The 18112-nt window shown below is 40.9% G+C and overlaps 1 protein-coding gene across 2 annotated transcripts; it reads right to left on the bottom strand.

Annotated features, from left to right (window-relative positions):
* Positions 1–3145: 3145 nt before the first annotated feature.
* On the bottom strand, positions 3146–17958 carry epn3b (epsin 3b). Of its 2 annotated transcripts, none has more exons than XM_082535042.1 (12): positions 17630–17958; positions 12079–12313; positions 11749–11907; positions 11440–11523; positions 11003–11300; positions 10554–10672; positions 9195–9281; positions 6568–6691; positions 6298–6465; positions 5800–5895; positions 5083–5376; positions 3146–4993 (listed from the first exon to the last, which is right to left on the bottom strand). In XM_082535042.1, the coding sequence occupies exons 2-12, from the start codon at positions 12145–12147 to the stop codon at positions 4701–4703; spliced, it is 1791 nt and encodes a 596-aa protein (XP_082391168.1). In that variant the 5' UTR covers positions 12148–12313; positions 17630–17958; the 3' UTR covers positions 3146–4700. The 2 variants fall into 2 exon arrangements, with proteins under 2 accessions (XP_082391168.1, XP_082391167.1); XM_082535041.1 differs by having other exon boundaries at positions 6298–6468.
* Positions 17959–18112: the final 154 nt, after the last annotated feature.

Raw genomic sequence — 18112 nt, forward strand, 5'->3', positions numbered from 1 at the left:
ATGAGGCTTAATTATTAAACAAACTGTCTAATTCAAGCTATTGGGATATTATTGGGATATATTTTGCTGTGCTTGTTATATATATATATATATATATATATATATATATATATATATATATATATATATATATATATATATGTATATATATATATATATATATATATATATATATATATATATATATATATATATATTTCCCCTTTTCATTAATATTTATTATTGTTATTAATCCATTGCGCAAAATTACAAAACAGAAGCCTAATCTCTTACTTAAAATTCTACAGTAAAATATATCACAATGGATAAATAAATAAGTGACTCGTACAATAAGTTTATTTATAGTTATTATAGTTATCTATGGTTATTGTCTTATTTACTTATTTTAATCGATCGACCTATCTATCTACAGTGATGTGAAAAAGTAGTAAAGTAATAAATTAAAAAAAATTCTATCTATCTATCAGGACCCAATCCTTTAAATCAACTAATAATACATACATTATCAGGTAATTAAAATGACTTTAAATGTTTATAAAACAAATTTCATCATCGTTTTAATTTAAAGCACAACCGTGCCTCATGCTTGATTTGTTCTTGGCACAATAAAAGACTAAGTCATACACTCTGCTAATGTCACCGATGCGTTGTTTGTAGTATCTTAGTATCTTAAAATTTTATTTTCAAGTAAATGGAAGAAGATTTATCCCTATAACTCACTAAAGTAAACAGCTGGGTGTGTCGTTCTGGCTTCTTTGTTCTGTTTGGTCAGACTCAGCACTGATGACATACAACTGTGCAGCTCTTAGCTCTCATGTTGAATAGGGACCAGATCAGTGTGTTTTTCATGTTAATGTTGGCAGCCATAGCATGGGATGTTTGTCTTGGTGAGCAGACAGAAAAACAGGATGGGCTATTGTTTTATATCATCGTTTTTATTTTCAAAAGTAACAGAATCACGAGGGAAGATTGTCTGTGTGTGTAGGAATTAGTGATGCTGAAGGCATGATATCTAAACTCTGTTACACATTAGCTTCACTTCCACTGTATAGATTGCTAAACCCCCTTGTTATTCTCAAAATAATCCTCATTTGTTCTTTTTGTGCACTGATAAAACCATTCATGAGCAATAAAAAGAGAAAAGCCTAGAGGAACCAAGCTGCTTAACTTGTATATTATCCACTTTATGAAGACATAAACTGCCTTCCTCTTCTGGTTAATGTCCTGAGATAATTTTTAATGAAGTTCTGAATTTTATTGCACACACACGGTCCTCCTTAATCAGGGCATTGCATGGACAGGATGTCGTTTAAAAAACTGTTTTAAGTGAATACACACTGTGTTTATGTGCACGTGCTGAGACTAATTGTTCCTATGTTACTGTAACATCTCAGTCAGGCTTAGCTTAATCTATAACTCTGAATGATCCTTTAAATTGGACAGCTGCTTCACTGCAGGCCAGGAACAACAGCTAGTGTCATCAGATGAGGTCCAAACCAGGAATTATTTTTTTAATGTATGATAAGTGGAATTTAGATAACATTTAGACTCAATGCACAGATAATAATAATAATAATAATAATAATAATAATAATAATAATAATAATGGATTGGATTTATATAGCGCTTTTCAAGGCACCCAAAGCGCTTTACAATGCCACTATTCATTCACTCTGGCATTCACACATTGGTGGAGGCAGCTATGGTTGTAGCCACAGCTGCCCTGGAGCAGACTGACAGAAGCGAGGCTGCCATATCGCGCCATCCGCCCCTCTGGCCAACACCAGTAGGCCCACACCTGCGACAATGACCGTTTGCTCTTATGGATGCGTGCCTGTATGTGTAATCAGTCTCTTATTTCTCTCTGCAAACGGCAGTCTTATTTATCTTCACTAGACTGTTGCGCTGGAGGTTATGAAGCAAGGCAGATATTAATTTCTGACTGATAGAGATAGATAGTCGTAGTGAGTCATGCAAGATTAACTAAAACACAATTAGAGGTTCAAGCAGAGGTTATGTACTGGCTGGAAGTGAAGTTTATCTATTTCCTTGCAATGCAGGCCCACAAGGTCTCTAAGAACCTAATCGGTACTTTTGCATTAGAGCACAGTCTTCACTCACACTTGCAACTGTTCCCACAATCACTCACTGCTGCCTGTTTACCCCCCACCCCTACCTTCACCAAATCAACACCACATGGCAATGTTGTATATCAAATGTGCACACCAGTTGATTTACTGTATCAGAAGGTTGAGACTGCAGCTGTTTAGATCTGTGATCAGACTGCACTTGATTTTGTTTGGACAGAAATGCCAGACATTAAAGAGAAAGGGAAGTGTGCGAGTGTTTCTGGGTGTACAGGCATGATTGGATTTTCTCGATTCATTTAGTTTCACTTTTGGAAACCCAGATATTTGACCTATTGAGAGTTTGCAAGAAAGCCCTTTTAGTTGTTTTAATTGATCTTGGAGCCATGCAGATAGGAAGCTGACAAATACCATTATGAATGGGTAATAAATGGAAAATATCTAATGATAGCAGAACCTTAATATGGAAATATAACTTTCCCTCTCATTTCATAACACCCCTCAGATTTTTCTCCGAGCAAAGGCAGTCCAAAGACCTGCCTGTGACACTAAAAGTCTAATTTTCAGGGTTCTGATGTCTTGTTTTAAAAATGTTAACAAACTACAGTGTGAGGAATCGATTTCTTTACAGTTTCTTCTTGATGCATGTGTAGATTAAATTGTACATATGAAAAGATCTTTGCAAACATCTTCTGAAAGCTAGATGATTAATAGAGTTAATCAGTTCCTTACATAAATTTATGTGCAACAAGTAAGATGTTTGGTTGGATTAAAAGCTTGTTTGCACATGGCTAGAGATCAGCTGCTATGGTGCAACAATCAACACGGTGATTACCGTGAAATGTTTGAACTGCTTCTTGGAACTTCAAGTGTGCTGACTACCAGACAAGTAACCCTATCTGTCTTATATCCCAGGGGTGATGTTGCCCAGACTGCATTGCTGCAAAACATGCAGGGCATTAAAACCGTCTTACACAGCACTGCCATCTAGTGGTCATAGTTCAAAAAAGGGGTTATACAAAAAAAAAAGACAATACTTCAGAAATTATAATGCAAACACCATCAATTTATTGGTATAATAGTTAATAATACAGCATTATCATTCTGTTAAATACATATGTACTAAGCCTGTGTGTATTTATAGGCAGGCATTTCACATTCAAGTCCAGGTTCAGTGCAGTAATGACCAAACATCTCTTATTCATCTCAGATTCTCTTGTTCCTAACACTGACATGAACAAGGAGCAGAGGAGAAGAGGAGCTACAGCTCAATGAATTGTTCTATAATCTGTAATAACTTCATTTAGATCTGTTCCGCCACATCTCCTTGCTTCCTTGTATATATTCTCATCCTCCCATCGTTTTTTAATCAGAAAAAAATAAAATCACCTATTCTCCTGTTTATTTTTAAAGTCAAATACTTTTCTATTTAGTGAGGTTGAATCGCATTGAAAGAGGGGCAGTCTCCCTGAGGTCCTCCTAATTCAGGGTGGCCAATTCATTTTCCCAAAGGGCCACATGAGTAATCGGGACTGTTGTGAAGGGCTGCGCCCCATAAGCATATACAGAGTTGACATTATTTCCCAGCAGAACTGAGTTTGGCTTATCGGTACATTCCTCCAAACAGTCTCAGTTTCTCATGTTGCCTGTGGGGGAAATTAGTTGTACACCCCTCCCCTAACTAGTGCTAGCATGCACTGGTTAAGAATGCATGGTGGGTAAGATGTAGAGACAGGCACGGGGGGGGGGGGGGGGGTTAAAGAAGTGATCACTTTAGTGCCAGATTGTACAATTGAACTTAGGCTAGGCTAGTCCAGTTTTGAATCCATCAGGATCATGTTGAGGCTTCTTATCTTGAAAGATAAATAACCAAGCTAACTTAGGATCAGATGCTATTGAGATTGCAAGGCAGCAAGGCAATGCAAAATATATATTATAATGTAAAGGTGGGAGGGAATTGATTAGTTCTTGTCTATGCTTTCTTAAATCTTACAGTACCACACTTTTGGACTTTCTCAAGTGACAGAAAGCTCTAGATGTCAACTTGTTGAAAAAATAGGATCTATTTGAAGAGCTCATCTCAGGTGCTCAAGAGAGTAGCGTAGTTTGGAATCCTGGGTGGGGAAGGCATTCATGCTTTTGTCGGTGAAGCAGCAGCGGTAAGGATCCTGGTGAAGCTTCGTAGACAATCAAAGAGTGTGGCTTCATCCCAGGCTTTTAAAGGAAAAGTTCAGGATTGAAAAGATACTTGGAGTTGTCTCTTTTGATGGGGAAAAGGCATTAGAGGGACTGTTGAGATACACCCTGTTAGTTTGGTGCAGTGTACATGTTTGTTGTGTCTGTGCACCCTAAAGTGCGCCTGAGTGCATGTATAGGTGTGTGTGTGCGTGAGCGAGCTTTTCTTCAAGAGTTCAGGTTAAGTAGCAGCTGTTGTGTCCTTACACAGACACAAATACATCCCATCCGAGTCTACTTCAAGTGTGCACAATGACATCAGACCAGGACCCAGTTCAGGCTCGCTTAAACTAGTCTCATTGCAGTTAGCATAGATTAACCCAAAAAGAGTCAGTTCTGTCTCTCTCTGCAGACCAGAGCTTGCAAGATGTTAGAGTCTCAGAGGAAAGGGTTGTGACTGTGTGTTTGTGACTGAGTGCGGGGTGCTGGTCGTGGAGAAAGGGGAAGCAGGGGCTGTGGGAGGTTAGAGGGAAGGTCCAGGAGTCCAGCAGGAGGTTGTGTGAAAGAAGAGGGGAGGATGGGAGGCTGGTGGAGCAGTGGAAGGGGCAGCGACGGGCTGTAGGACAGCATGTGGGGGGGCAGTGGGGACGTGGAGGACGGTCGCATTTGGTTGAGGGTGAGGCGAGGCTGGTCGCAGTGAAATGGGTTGTTAGGAGATGGTGCGCTCAGACCTGTGAAGACAAAATTGTGCCACTGAAAAACTTAAAACTAACAATATCACAGTAATATTTCTGTATGTAAATTTAAAATGGTGTTTTACCTGAGAGGAAAGGGTTATTGTGCGTCTTTGTAGGGGGGTTGGGGGGTATCAGAGTGTCTAAATTCACCAGCGAGGCCCCCGTAGGTCCCAGAAAAGCCTCTGGAGTCCGACACACACGTGTAGCCGGGGCACTGAGCGGGGGTGCTAGCCGTGACAGGTCAAACATCTCCGGGCTGGCTGAATCTCGTCCGTTTACCTGGGGTTTCACTGGTGGCTCCGTTCCAAATGGGTCCTGCTTGGAGTCTAGACCAGAAAATGGGTCAGACTCTGGTTTTGTCCCAAACAACTCTGCATCTTCACAAGGCAGAAAAAAGGATTTTAAAATTAGATTTTGATGAACGATAATATTACATAATGTTAAATGTTGTACAAATGAAAAAAAAAACAACAAAAAAAACAAAACAAAGAGTTTCTGTGAGATTTAAACTTTCAGAGCTACAAAATTGTCACGAAAAGTTCAAAACCCATCTCTTGTAGGTAATAAACTACAAGAGCAGAAAAAAGTGCCATGGCATTACTTTGAACGGTACCACCCCAGTGACAAGCCATAGTACCTCTAAAAGTACAAAATATCACAGGTATCACAGGTATAACAAAGATCATATTGCATGATGTTATTCTTACTACAACCACCCGTGGTACACCATATAAGTCGCTTCTGTCATGATTTCATCTTACAGTAAAGCCCACAGTTCTCTCTTTTATGTACAATAGTACCTGTGGGACTTGCAGGTTGAGGTGAGGACACTGCGGGAATCTCCTGTTTAGGTTTCTCTTCTTCATGTGCAGCGAATGGATCCGTCCCATCAGCATCTGCACGGAAAAATGAGAATCAATGAAAACAGCAGAAGTGCTTATGTTTTTGGATTAAAACAATCAATATATATATGTGTGTGTGTGTGTGTGTGTGTGTGTGTGTGTGTGTGTGTGTGTGTGTGTACTAGGTTTACATATCTTTGTGGGGACCAAAACTTGGAACGTTACTATACTTGTGGGGACCAACAGCCCTTATGGGGACAAAAACCCGTCCCCACGAGTTTGAAGGCATTTGTGAGAGTGAAAATGTGGTTTTAGTGTCAGGGTTACAATTAGGTTATGGTTAGGGTTCATTTTTGATGGTTAGGGTAAGCGGCTAGGGAAAGCATTATGTCAATTAGATGTCCCCACAAAGATATGAAAACACGACTGTGTGTGTGTGTGTCCTAATGAAAGCACCTCCATCTGTTGGGCTGTCCCACGCATGATTGACAGGACTGCAGGAAGCAGGTGCTGCTTCCCATGGGTCTGTGCGTGAGTTGGTACAAGGAGCCCAAGGATTGGATGTGTTGTTGGAGGAGGGAGGGGCTGTCCAGGGGCTACCAATCACAGGAGTGCTTGAGTGGACTGCTGTTAGGGAGAGAAAAGATTCACTTTGAAGCTGCTGTTTTGAATGCACTCTTGCATCACACTGATGTTCATGTGATTTGTCTGTGATGATCCACCTACCTACAGAGTCCCACGGGTCAGAAGAGACGTTACTGGTGGGCTTAGCAGAGTTCCAAGGGTCACTAGGTGGCAGAGGGGGCTCAGATGAGGATCCAAATATGTCCACTAGATCCAACATGGCAGACTACAAGCAAAGGAAAACATCTCAGGATCAAACATTGTCTTATTTGTTTCCAGGTTTGTGTAAGTTAATGAGAAACATTCAAAGCACCCAATCCTACTGAGGACAGCCGGAGAACTCACAGAGTCAGTGTGACTGTAAAATCCACTGACAACTGTATTAACACTAATGATTTCACTTTGTATTCAAATGAAGTTAAATGAATTGTCTGAGTAAAAATGTGTTATGTAAATATCTGAGAGTCAAACTGAGTAAGAAACTATTGTACACTGAAAGTACAGAAATGTGCACTTGCTGGTGTTCCAGTTAAGAGTTATTGATCTGTTGCAATTTTCAGCTCTACTGAAATATAATGTTTTTTTCTGGGAAGAGAAATCTATTCAGTGTTCCAAAAAAAGACAAACACAGATCTGCTTTTTGGTATTAACTCATGAAAAGAAAAGATCCATGGTATTCACAGAACAATGGCAACTTCCTAAAGTCAGACTGAATCTGCTGCTCTGTTTATTCCCTTACCAATAAAGAGCTTACTGTAGCTCACTTGAAAATGTTTCTTTGCAGTTATGTTTCACTGCTGCTGCTGCTGAAAACACACATTTACAATTGCTATGATAATTTCTGACGCCCTTCTGCGTTACACAGTCCATTGCTCTATTACTGTAGAGTATAATTTATTAATAAGATCCACCACAGCATCTGCATCTTGCATCTGGTGTTTGTGCTTTATGTATGTTGTAATGAGCGTACATTATATAATGAAATGAAAATTGCTTGAGGTCATTCAGAAACGGTGTCATCGTTTCATAAATTTCTCAGGTTGTACTGTTTAGAGACCACTCTGCAGCACAGCAGTTGCAGAAGAGAATCCTACAGGACAGTAAACAGGAAGATATCTACCTACAGAGAAATTTCTATTTCTGCTCACAGAAAAGCATCAAATGAAGCTTCTATGTTATCTTTCAGACCCTGCCCATGTGGTAAAACTATATCATACTGGGCTGAACCTGCATTGTAATGCCATGTTAAGAGGAAATGTGAGTTAGAACATGGAAACAAACACCTACTTTGTTTTTAATTTAAAAAACTGAAATGGCATAAAAAACACAAGTCATCACTGCCATTTCACACAAATATGGCGACATATGATCTACTGCTTGAACTATGATTCCTGACTTTGTAAGTCAGTCAAGCTTATTTTCTCACTGCTCTTAGTTTTGCTTTACCAGTTTTCAGTTTTAATTATTTCAAATATGTTCATATCAGATTGTTGCATGTGAAAATTGAAAGGTAGCAGAAAGAAATGTCAGGTTTATGTGTTTACATTTCTGCTCCACACAAAGAAGGGTTTTGCTTTTTGTAAATTCCAATTTGACACTAGAGGGCCGCTTTCACGAGAATCTGTTCAATAGAGTTCAATGTTCAACATAATCGGTCACAAAGTGCAGACAGGGCCCCAGTGCAATCACACTGAAAACAGGCTTAAGAGAAAACTTATGTAAGTTTTAATTTTTTTAAGGAGGTAGTTAAAACAAACTGACTTTTCTAATAAAGTATACTTATATTTAGTATCTTTTATGCTAAACACAAAATCTTAAGATTTTGTCAGTGAAAGAGCCATTTAGAGGTTAACTTTTCCCCTTTTCCCTCTATTTTTCATGTGATGGCATAACAGTGATTTCGATCATTTACTAGTCCCTAAAGCGCTTTACACAACCAGTCATCCACCCATTCACACACACACACACACACACACACACACACTGGTGATGGCAAGCTACATTGTAGCCACAGCCACCCTGGGGCGCACTGACAGAGGTGAGGCTGCCGGACACTGGTGCCACCGGGCCCTCTGACCACCACCAGTAGGTAACGGGTGAAGTGTCTTGCCCAAGGACACAACGACTGAGACTGTCCAAGCCGGGGCTCGAACCGCCAACCTTCTGATTACAAGGCGAACTCCCAACTCTTGAGCCACGATCGCCCCTAATCAAAGTTTTAATTCTAATCTTAAAAACAGAGAGAGGCCTGAAACCTGAAGGTTCTGCCTCCTATCCTACTTTTAGACCAGTTACAAGGCTTGGGAACCTTTACATAAGACTGCAGCTGACTCTGATTGGCTTGTTGACAGGCCAATGAGTAAAGGAGCTGATGTGCTACAAGATAAGAAGTATGCTTTCAGGGAAATGTCATGCTGAGCTCAAGGTTAGACACGACAGAGTCATTATCATTCAGCAAGCACCTCTTTCTCTTCTCTCAGCTTTCTATTGTCTCTCTCTCAACACTCGATCATAAGGCTGTTTTGTTGTTTATTTTATTTTATTTTTAGGCTTGTTGTCCATCCCTGCCTCGTAGTCTGCAGCCTATATTCAACTTCTTTCTCCAAATGCCTGCCAGCAACCACCTACAAATGCATCCGCCCACCTTTTCATACAAATTCACACTCATGTTCCATGCATGTACCCACACACATGGCATCCATTGTATACAGACACATTTTTGAACTCACCTCGTGCGTCTCTGACTGGCTCTCTCTCCGGCTCTCATCCAGGGCCTTCTGTAACAGTGACTCGTCTCCTTGGCGACAGCGCTGCTCCTGCAGGGGCGGTATTGTGACATCATCAGCATTACCATCGTGGCAATGAGTGCAGACCCGCACACAAAAACTGGCATTGGTTAAACACTTTTCTGCTGCTTGGCCCAGCAGACCGAACGCGGCACTGGTGGCTGTTTTGTACTGTTGAAATATTTAGTTTACAAAGAGCAGAAGCTGGGTAAGCGCAAAGCAGAGAGAAAATCTTCCAAAATTACACATGAGAGTTGAAGCAGTACTTGTATGAAAAATCATATGAGATGATATCTCCTGATAAGGAGACAGGTGGTAAAAGCTGGAGAAAAGGAAGAAGAGGGTTAGTGAGATCGCCATTATTCAGGACTGTAACTGCCAAAAATTCAAAATAAAGAAACGCACGAATGAATGACTCAAAATACACTAAATGTGCAAAAACAGTGTTAAAAAATAAATGTAAGCGTTAATCAATTTATAAAATGCAACTTAATTGTATTTCTGTTTAAATTTGCTTCCATATTTATTTACATCACAGTAATGCGTCCTAACTCTATTTTCCCTTTAAATTTGCCATTTATTAATTTCATTCCCCGCATCTTGTCAAGTCAATTACGTTCCACTTAATTTTCAGTGTTTTATTTTTGGATAATGTGCTTCTTCTTTATTCTCCAAATGAGGGAGCTGTCATGTAAAATGTAAAGTTTGTGCCTGTTGGTTCACTGGCACCAGGTGCACAGCACAAATGACAGCCTCTAGTCAAAGAGACTGGAGGTGCTTAGCTAATGTAGCTGAAAATCATGCTCTCAGTTTGTACCTTTAATGGCCAAGAAAATGTATACATTAGAACAAAGACGAATAACTAAAAAAATGCAAATGACAAAAGAAATATCAAATTAATGTTACATTTTAAAAATACCAGGAAAATCTCAGTAAAAGCATATGAGCCATGTCGTCAAATACACAAAAAGACACACAATATTTAATAATTGCTTACTTTAAGCTCTGAGGTGTGTTTCTGTGTGTACCTGCACATGCTCCGTTAGGCTAAGGCTTTGAGCAGTCTGTAGTTCTGTGTCTCCATCTGTCTCTATGGTAACAGGGGAAGGAAGGGCTAGCTGAAGGTGGGCGAATGTTCAAAATGTTTGCAACATTTTCATTTTCATTACTGGAATCATCAAGAGGCACTGAATACAGAGGACTTATTTGTGTGTATATGTGGACAGGAGCTACACCTGAGGACATCCACATTATCATACCGTGCGTGTGTGTGTGTATGTGTATTGTTGTGTGTTGTTTTACCTTCTGACTCTCCTCCCTGCTCATGGCTAAAGCCAGCTGGAGCTGTAACTCCTCTTCCCCACTGGTCTGAGGTCGAGCCTGCTCCAGGTCTGAAGCGGCTCGAGGAGACGAGGACGAGGCTGCAGAGGGATTTTGGGAGAATGGAATAAGACCGAGTTAGGAGAAACGATTGATGTGGGGATGATGATGTTCCAGAAAGACAAGAAGCACACAAAGTATGGGGCTCATTTGAATATTTTCAGGCCTACGCTGCAGTATTGATAATCCATGTGGTTGTCCAAAGTGCTGGGTGACAGCGCAAAAAACATTTAATTAGGGATGCGGCAATGATCCTGAATTTAAATGTGTATTTTTAACTCTTGATCTATTTATTCGCAACTTGCTATCATACAATAGAAGGCGGTTAGTGTTCCAGATAAGTTTACTCACAGTTTACTCACAATACTCACAGTTAAAGGAAGACGGAGAGCCTCTGGAGCGACTGAATTCCTCCCCGTATAGCACAGCCATGCTGGGCTGACTTGTGCGTCTGCCTGGGTGATACGCTGGGGGTATACCTCCATAAACACCTCCACCCCCTCCACTGCCTCCACCAGCCATTCGCTCCTTGGTCTTAAGGGCTTGACTCCTCTCCTGGCGCAGCCGCTCCTCGTCCCGAAGGAGGCAGACCAGTTGGCGTGCTTTTTCCCTTACGTTGGCCCCCTGGTCTCTGCCATCACGATCCACATACTGAAAGTCGCGCAGGGTCTGAACCACACACAAAAGACATCACAGTGAGTTTTTTTTAAGTATAAAATTTAGCTAGCTGAACAGACGCAGGGTTGCGGTTAACATGATGTGATCAATAAACAATGATCAATCAGCTCTTTTTGTTGCACTCCAATACCTGAATAGTGAACGCATTCTCACGGCACTGCTGGGCCACCCTTTCTGATCCTGTCTTCAGCAAGTAATCCAACAGTGTCAGGGCCTGGAGTCAAATCACGATTAGCACATTTATTCCCAAATACTTTTTGTAGTCAACATATTGTGCACATTACAACTGACATTTTCATCCAGAAGAACAAAATTTAAAGATGCATGACTGTTATTCAGTGGAGCTAGTGAGTGTCGGTGGATGGCCAACAAGTACAGAGAAGCTACAGTTTACAAAGTCAGATTAAACAACAACACTCATGTCTTTTCATGAAATCACCTTGTAGACATGTCTCCAGTTCTTGCCGCTGTCATTGAGGCGCTTCCACACCATACCCATGACCTCAGCAAACGCCACCACATTGAAGGTTAAGTCAGCAATCTCTGACATGAGAGACGAGGATGGCCCCCATGGATCGTTTGAGGTGGCCTCACGAACCTGCACGTTGGCAGCACAGGAATAACATCCATTTATGTTTTACGTCTGAGAGATCTCAAGTGCTTATCTGTATGATGGTCAGCAGTGAAAGAAGCACAGACTTTTTGTTTTTAATCTAATATGACTAATAAACAGTGACACTCGAAGAAGATAGCACATTTAATACAATACCTTGATCTCTGCTTCTGAATAGTTGTGTACAATATTCTTCACCTGCCTGCGCAGGGCTGAGGTTGTCATGGTGACAGATGATGGGGAAATATGGAGGGAGAGAAGGCGATAAACAAACGGTCAACGGTTTAAGAATGGGGGAGAAGAGGGAAATGTGGATGGGAGGAGGGGAAGAGTGGGGAGGTAGCTATGCCAGTGAAGGCTCCTCTTTTCTGTCGGGAATTGTAAGATGCCCCTGTAAGAAAGAAATGAAGATGATATATAAAAAGTATGAACAGTATGACTTTTATGAAGTACTTTTACGTCTTTCTCGATCTGCCCTGGTTGATGCAGAAACATAATGCAGCCCTCGTCTTGGGCTTGTACACATCCAATCATCAAATCTCAAATATGTTGTTATTTTAGCTGCCTTTCCACATATGCAAGCTGCTTTGCAACCCGCCAAGCTCCTCCCTTGATGCTGTCTCTAATTTACGTAATGCTCTGTTTGTTGTCACTGATGCCTGCTGTATTGTGTGTATAGTGGCGCTACCCACTCTCCTGGTGGTGTGCTTCTCTCCACACCTTCAGTGGACCTTTCATGATGATAGATGAGGACTTTGAGTGATTTCCAGACCAGATCCAGTTTTATATGTTGTACACAGTGGCTGGACATTTGTAAAGCTAGTGGAGCAGTTGCTGCTATTGTTGCATTTGTGTACTTCCATAGTCATTGATTTCACCGTTTCATATGTGCTGACTCAATCAGAAATCACCAATAATGTATCAAGAAAACCATCAACAGACTGACGCTGCCCTCTAACTTGACCATCACCACTAAATCAACAAGCTAACTTAAAAGCAATTTCTTTGTTGTCTGTGTCAATTAGAGAACAGTGAAATGACAATGTAAACAATGACTGACAGAGCGGTTTCTAGTTTGTGCCCCGTTATGGAGAAGTAGGTCATACTAAAACTCTGGCACTCAGGTGTTTGATGAAGCTACTTGGTAGCTTATATTATTCAGGCCACCGTGCACAGTCTGTGTGCGCGTAGACACACACTTGCAACCCAATTTGCTCTTCCAAATTCGTATTTCACAAAGGACATGGGGGAATTGATCATTAAGGGTTCCTGTGATACATTTCCCTCTGCCAGCGACTATAAGCTTCCACTGACACAGAACGTAATTAACCTACTAAACCAAAGCTGAGCTAGGGTGACCCCCCCCCCCCCCCCCCCCTAAATTAAATCTCTTTTCATCTGTCTTCAACTCACTAAATTGTCAGATGACAGAAAATATACTTTTAAAAAAATCCCTCTAATGACAAACACTACATACATTTTTATTCCTATGTAGTTGATACCCAACTATATGTATCTATGAGGCCAGATGACTAAACTACAATAGTGCACGTCTGAAATACATCACAATAATTTTCTTCTTTTAAATTCAAGACTTTAAAGGTTTGAAACCTTTATAGTCTTGAAAAATCAGAGCCCATCATATTTTAAAGACCTCATAGTATCATGTTATCTCAATGCTTTCAGACTGTAGGCTACTTGTAGTTCCTACAGTTTCTAAAAGTAGGATAGGAGGCAGAACCTTCAGGTTTCAGGCCTCTCTCTGTTTTTAAGACTAGAATTAAAACTTTGATTAGTGGTGCTTGTGGCTCAAGAGTTGGGAGGTCGCCTTGTAATCGGAAGGTTGGTGGTTCGAGCCCCGGCTCGGACAGTCTCAGTCGTTGTGTCCTTGGGCAAGACACTTCACCTGTTGCCTACTGGTGGTGGTCAGAGGGCCTGGTGGCGCCAGTGTCTGGCAGCCTCGCCTCTGTCAGTGTGCCCCATGGTGGCTGTGGCTACAATGTAGCTTGCCATCACCAGTGTGTGAATGGGTGGATGACTAGTTGTGTAAAGCGCTTTAGGGACTATAAAGCGCTATACAAATACAGGCCATTTACCATTTTGGACCAAGATTATAGCTAGGGCTTGATCAGGTGACCAGGAACCATGGGTTTTGACTACCGTAGGACTTCAGTGGATGCACTGAGCTCTTTTTCTACACTCACCACTTTTAATACTACTGAGGCATGTCATTAAATGTTTGTCTCTACTGTATTTTCTGTATTTTGTTCTGTCTCACTATGCTCACTTTTACTTTTTTCTTTGCCGTCATCCTCCTACCAGTCACAGCAGAGGACTGCCCCTGTCTGAGCCTGGTTCTGCTGAAAAGGGACTTTTTCCTTCCCACTGTTGCAAACTGCTTGCTCATAGGAGGTCATCTGATTGTTGGGGTTTTCTCCTGAATACAGCGGGGTCTTCACCTTACAATGTCTTATAAAAGCAGCCAAAAAAACACAGAACACATAGCCAGATGTGCGTGCCTCCAAGTTTATTATCCCCCTTGTGGCAAATATTTAATAACTAATATTCAGGCTTCATAATTTTGTAATTTATTTAGAATATTATATAAATTATTCTATCTATGACTGCAATGTCATCAACCCTGTTAATTGTGCTGCTATCTATATTTTGGCCTGGTCACTCTCATAAAAGAGGTTATAGATTTAACCGAAATGCATCTTCTGACATAAAAGTTACATAAAAACTTACCAGAACCATATTACCATAAACACTGGTAATAAGCAATTCAGAAAAACAATTCACATTAATTTTAAAATACTCCTTTATACATTTAAGGCTATCAATTCTCTTTCCCTACATACCTTTCTGATTTGGTACAGATCTCCATCCCATCCCGGTGCCTCAGATCCTTCTCTTCTCTTTTCCTTTCTGTTCCTTACTCTCGTCTTATTACCACGGGGGGCAGGGCTTTTAGTCGCTTTGCCCCTCGACTTTGGAATTCCCTACCCTCTGACCTCTGAAACATCACTTCAATTCCTCTTTTTAAGTCCACCCTCAAAACCCACCTGTTCAAGATAGCATACTCTATATAACTTCTCCATGCTCTTAAACTTTCTTTTATTATTGTGTTTATTTCCTGTTTTTATGCCTGTCTTATTTGCTCTGTACAGTGTCCTTGGGTGACTATAATGTAATATATACTAGACAAAGCACACAAATTTTCTTCTAATACTATGATGGAAAACTATTTTTATAACAGATTGCTGAGCAATGCAATAACAAGGTGTTATATAAGTAAAACACTGTTTAAATAAATATATACACAGCTGGACGTTTTATTATTTGATTCCGAGGTAATGATAGTGAGCAATAGCACACGAGGATAATGATGTAGTGGTTAACACATTTGCTTGGCACGCCAAAGATATTTGGATTGCTTCCAAGTGAAGACACAAATCCCCTTTGGGGTTGCGACAGTAAGGGTATCCAGAGCAAAACTGTATAACTCTGCCAAATCAAAGCTTTTATATCTTCTGAGATAGGTTAGTTATTAATTAATTTATGCTATAGTTATGTTATGAAACAAAAGAGTTTCCTTAAAGCCATAAAGCCGTCGCCCTGCTTGCAATTAGACTTTTAGGGACTTCTATTTTAATACCAATATATAATATAATTTCCTATATCCTTTACATATAAATATTTGGTATGTTAGGGTATTAAAATGAACACCAAACAACATATATAGATATTGAAACATTTTTTAATAATAGTTGGGTGGTATTAAATATTTTTAGTAAAATATTTCTAGTATCTCTTTCTGTATCATTTTGCTGCTTAAAAATATTTCAAAAAATATGGTGACACATAATTTGAAAATAAAACAAGATTATATCATTCAAATGATGTCTTCCCTAAGTAGAAATGTACTTCGATCCAACATATTCTTATATTTAATAATTGTATTAAATAAAAAAAATAAAATTACATAGTAAGTTGGAACTCCCAGTACAAGGACTCTGATGTGGACACTGACCTACTGGGCAGCTGGACATGCACCTGTAAGTACCATTCAGTAATCCATCCACAAATCTGCTGTGTTTAATTTGAACTTTTGCTGTAGCACAGCAGTACACAAAGACTGAAACAAGTCACAGGACGCCTTTTCCTGCTGAAACGCCAACATCAGCAGAAGCACAGAGGACATGAGATGCACACAGCAGGGACACAGAGAGCAAAACTCTGAGAGGATGATGAGTCTGAGAGGGACGTGCAAGAGGAAGAGAGGGAGTGAGTGAGAACGAAGGGCACAAAGAAGAAAGTGATGCTCAGCAACTTTACCAGTATCATCTTTCTGCACAATCATCTTCAGCTCAGATCCACAAACACACATATGCACCAACAAGCACAGGTTATTGCAGTCTGGTGCTTTCTACTTACATGAGATGTTCTTTAAATCAACTTATCTGGAGATTTGAGAGCAGAAACTTCACATTGTGGAAGTAATATTATATCTCTGTGTGTATTCTCAGAGCATGTAAGTGGAAGGAATCCTGGACAAAAGGATGAGCCGGGTGAGAGGAGGTTTCATGAGTCTAACAAATACATTTACCCATTTCTAACTCTGCTATAACATACACCATTTGATTTATATATGAATCCCAATTTTCAAAGAGCAGGGGGTTTGTATAGTTTAGTATTTCCCAGATAAGTCTGTACAGCTCACTTCTAATGCACATATCTGATTAAGTCTCAGCACAGGGGCAATCTATGAATAAGAGCACTTTGGAGGTTTGGCTATTGGTCCATTATTAGATCCATATCCATAGAGTATACACGATATCCAAATGGCTCATCTGCAGGTACAACTCAAACAAAAGTTCCCTGAGCCTCTCAGTCATTTAATTGGAACCAGTACCCAGAGTATTCACTTGATTACATCATAAAGTGAATTTGTGATGTTCAGCTCCTGGAGGTGAGAGCTGCATGTATCAGCGATTTTTAAAATGTCAATTAAAATGAACAATTATCCCGTGGAGAAAGAAAATCAAGTTAGGGTGATTAACTTTGACCATCTGACGCGTCAAATTGCTCAGACACGAACGTCACTCCGTCGGCCACGTCTGTAGATGCGCATGCGTGCTGTTGAAACAGGTGAAAACGTCTGTGTTTTTCTAGCTGAATATTAGAGTCCAAGGTTTGGGAATAAACGGCGAAAACTCCTTAAAGCAAGGCTGAGACTGGAGGTCAGATTAAGCATGATCGCGTGGATTAGGGATAAAGACAGCTTCAGATTAATGTAAGCGGAAACGGGCATCATTTCCCCCAGAAAAGTCCCGAGCACTGCAATCAACATTTTTTTTCAGGGGGCAAAGGAGAGGGGACAAGGGGCCCGTGGTTGGTCTGCATGATGCCCCCCCACCCACCCACCCACACACACACACACACACACACACACTCTCTCAAACACACACACACTCTCTCAAACACACCCCCTCTTGCGGTGGAAACCCTGTGCGGGCTGCCATGTGAGGCAGCTTCCTGAGGAAAGCCAACTGCTGCTGGAGTTGTCTTCCATCAGAAACGCAACATTATATATAGCACTACATATAGCATTAATTTTTGGACTCACTTAAGAGGAAAGTAATTTTCCAAGAACCTCGGGAAACTATATCCCTCTCCATCATCAACCCTACAGCATGCAGCTTACCATGCCCACTGCTCATCTCTCGCCTTGCCCACTGAGCATCCTCGCCTCTCCGCTTTTCTCCTCTCCCAAGTCCTCAGCGTCGATAATATTCCCCCGAAATAAAACTGACTAAGCAGGGCAACCACAATTATCCTCCAGCGGTGCGCGTTTTGAGGAATCTTTGAAAGGGGGTGTCTGAACGGGGGGCCTGCCCTAGATGATGCGAGCCGCTCGGCCTGACAGTCAGTGGTAAAATCCGCATAGGACAAGGATAAGCCACAGCACACGGCTCTCTCACAGTCTCTCTCACTTCAGGCAGCCCCGTCCACACACTCATACAGCACCGGCAAGGCCAGGGACGCATAGCACACACAGCGGTCACGTGGGTGAGCGTAAAAAAAGAGGCGGGGACGGGGGCGCCTCGTTTGCATACTCAGTGGTAGGTTACCTTACTATCATCCACTGATGGGAGTTACAAAGAGTGAATGAGGCAGGTAAATACAT

The sequence above is a fragment of the Aulonocara stuartgranti genome (genome assembly GCF_965226115.1).
Source record: "Aulonocara stuartgranti genome assembly, chromosome: 6".
Lineage (NCBI taxonomy): Eukaryota > Metazoa > Chordata > Actinopteri > Cichliformes > Cichlidae > Aulonocara > Aulonocara stuartgranti.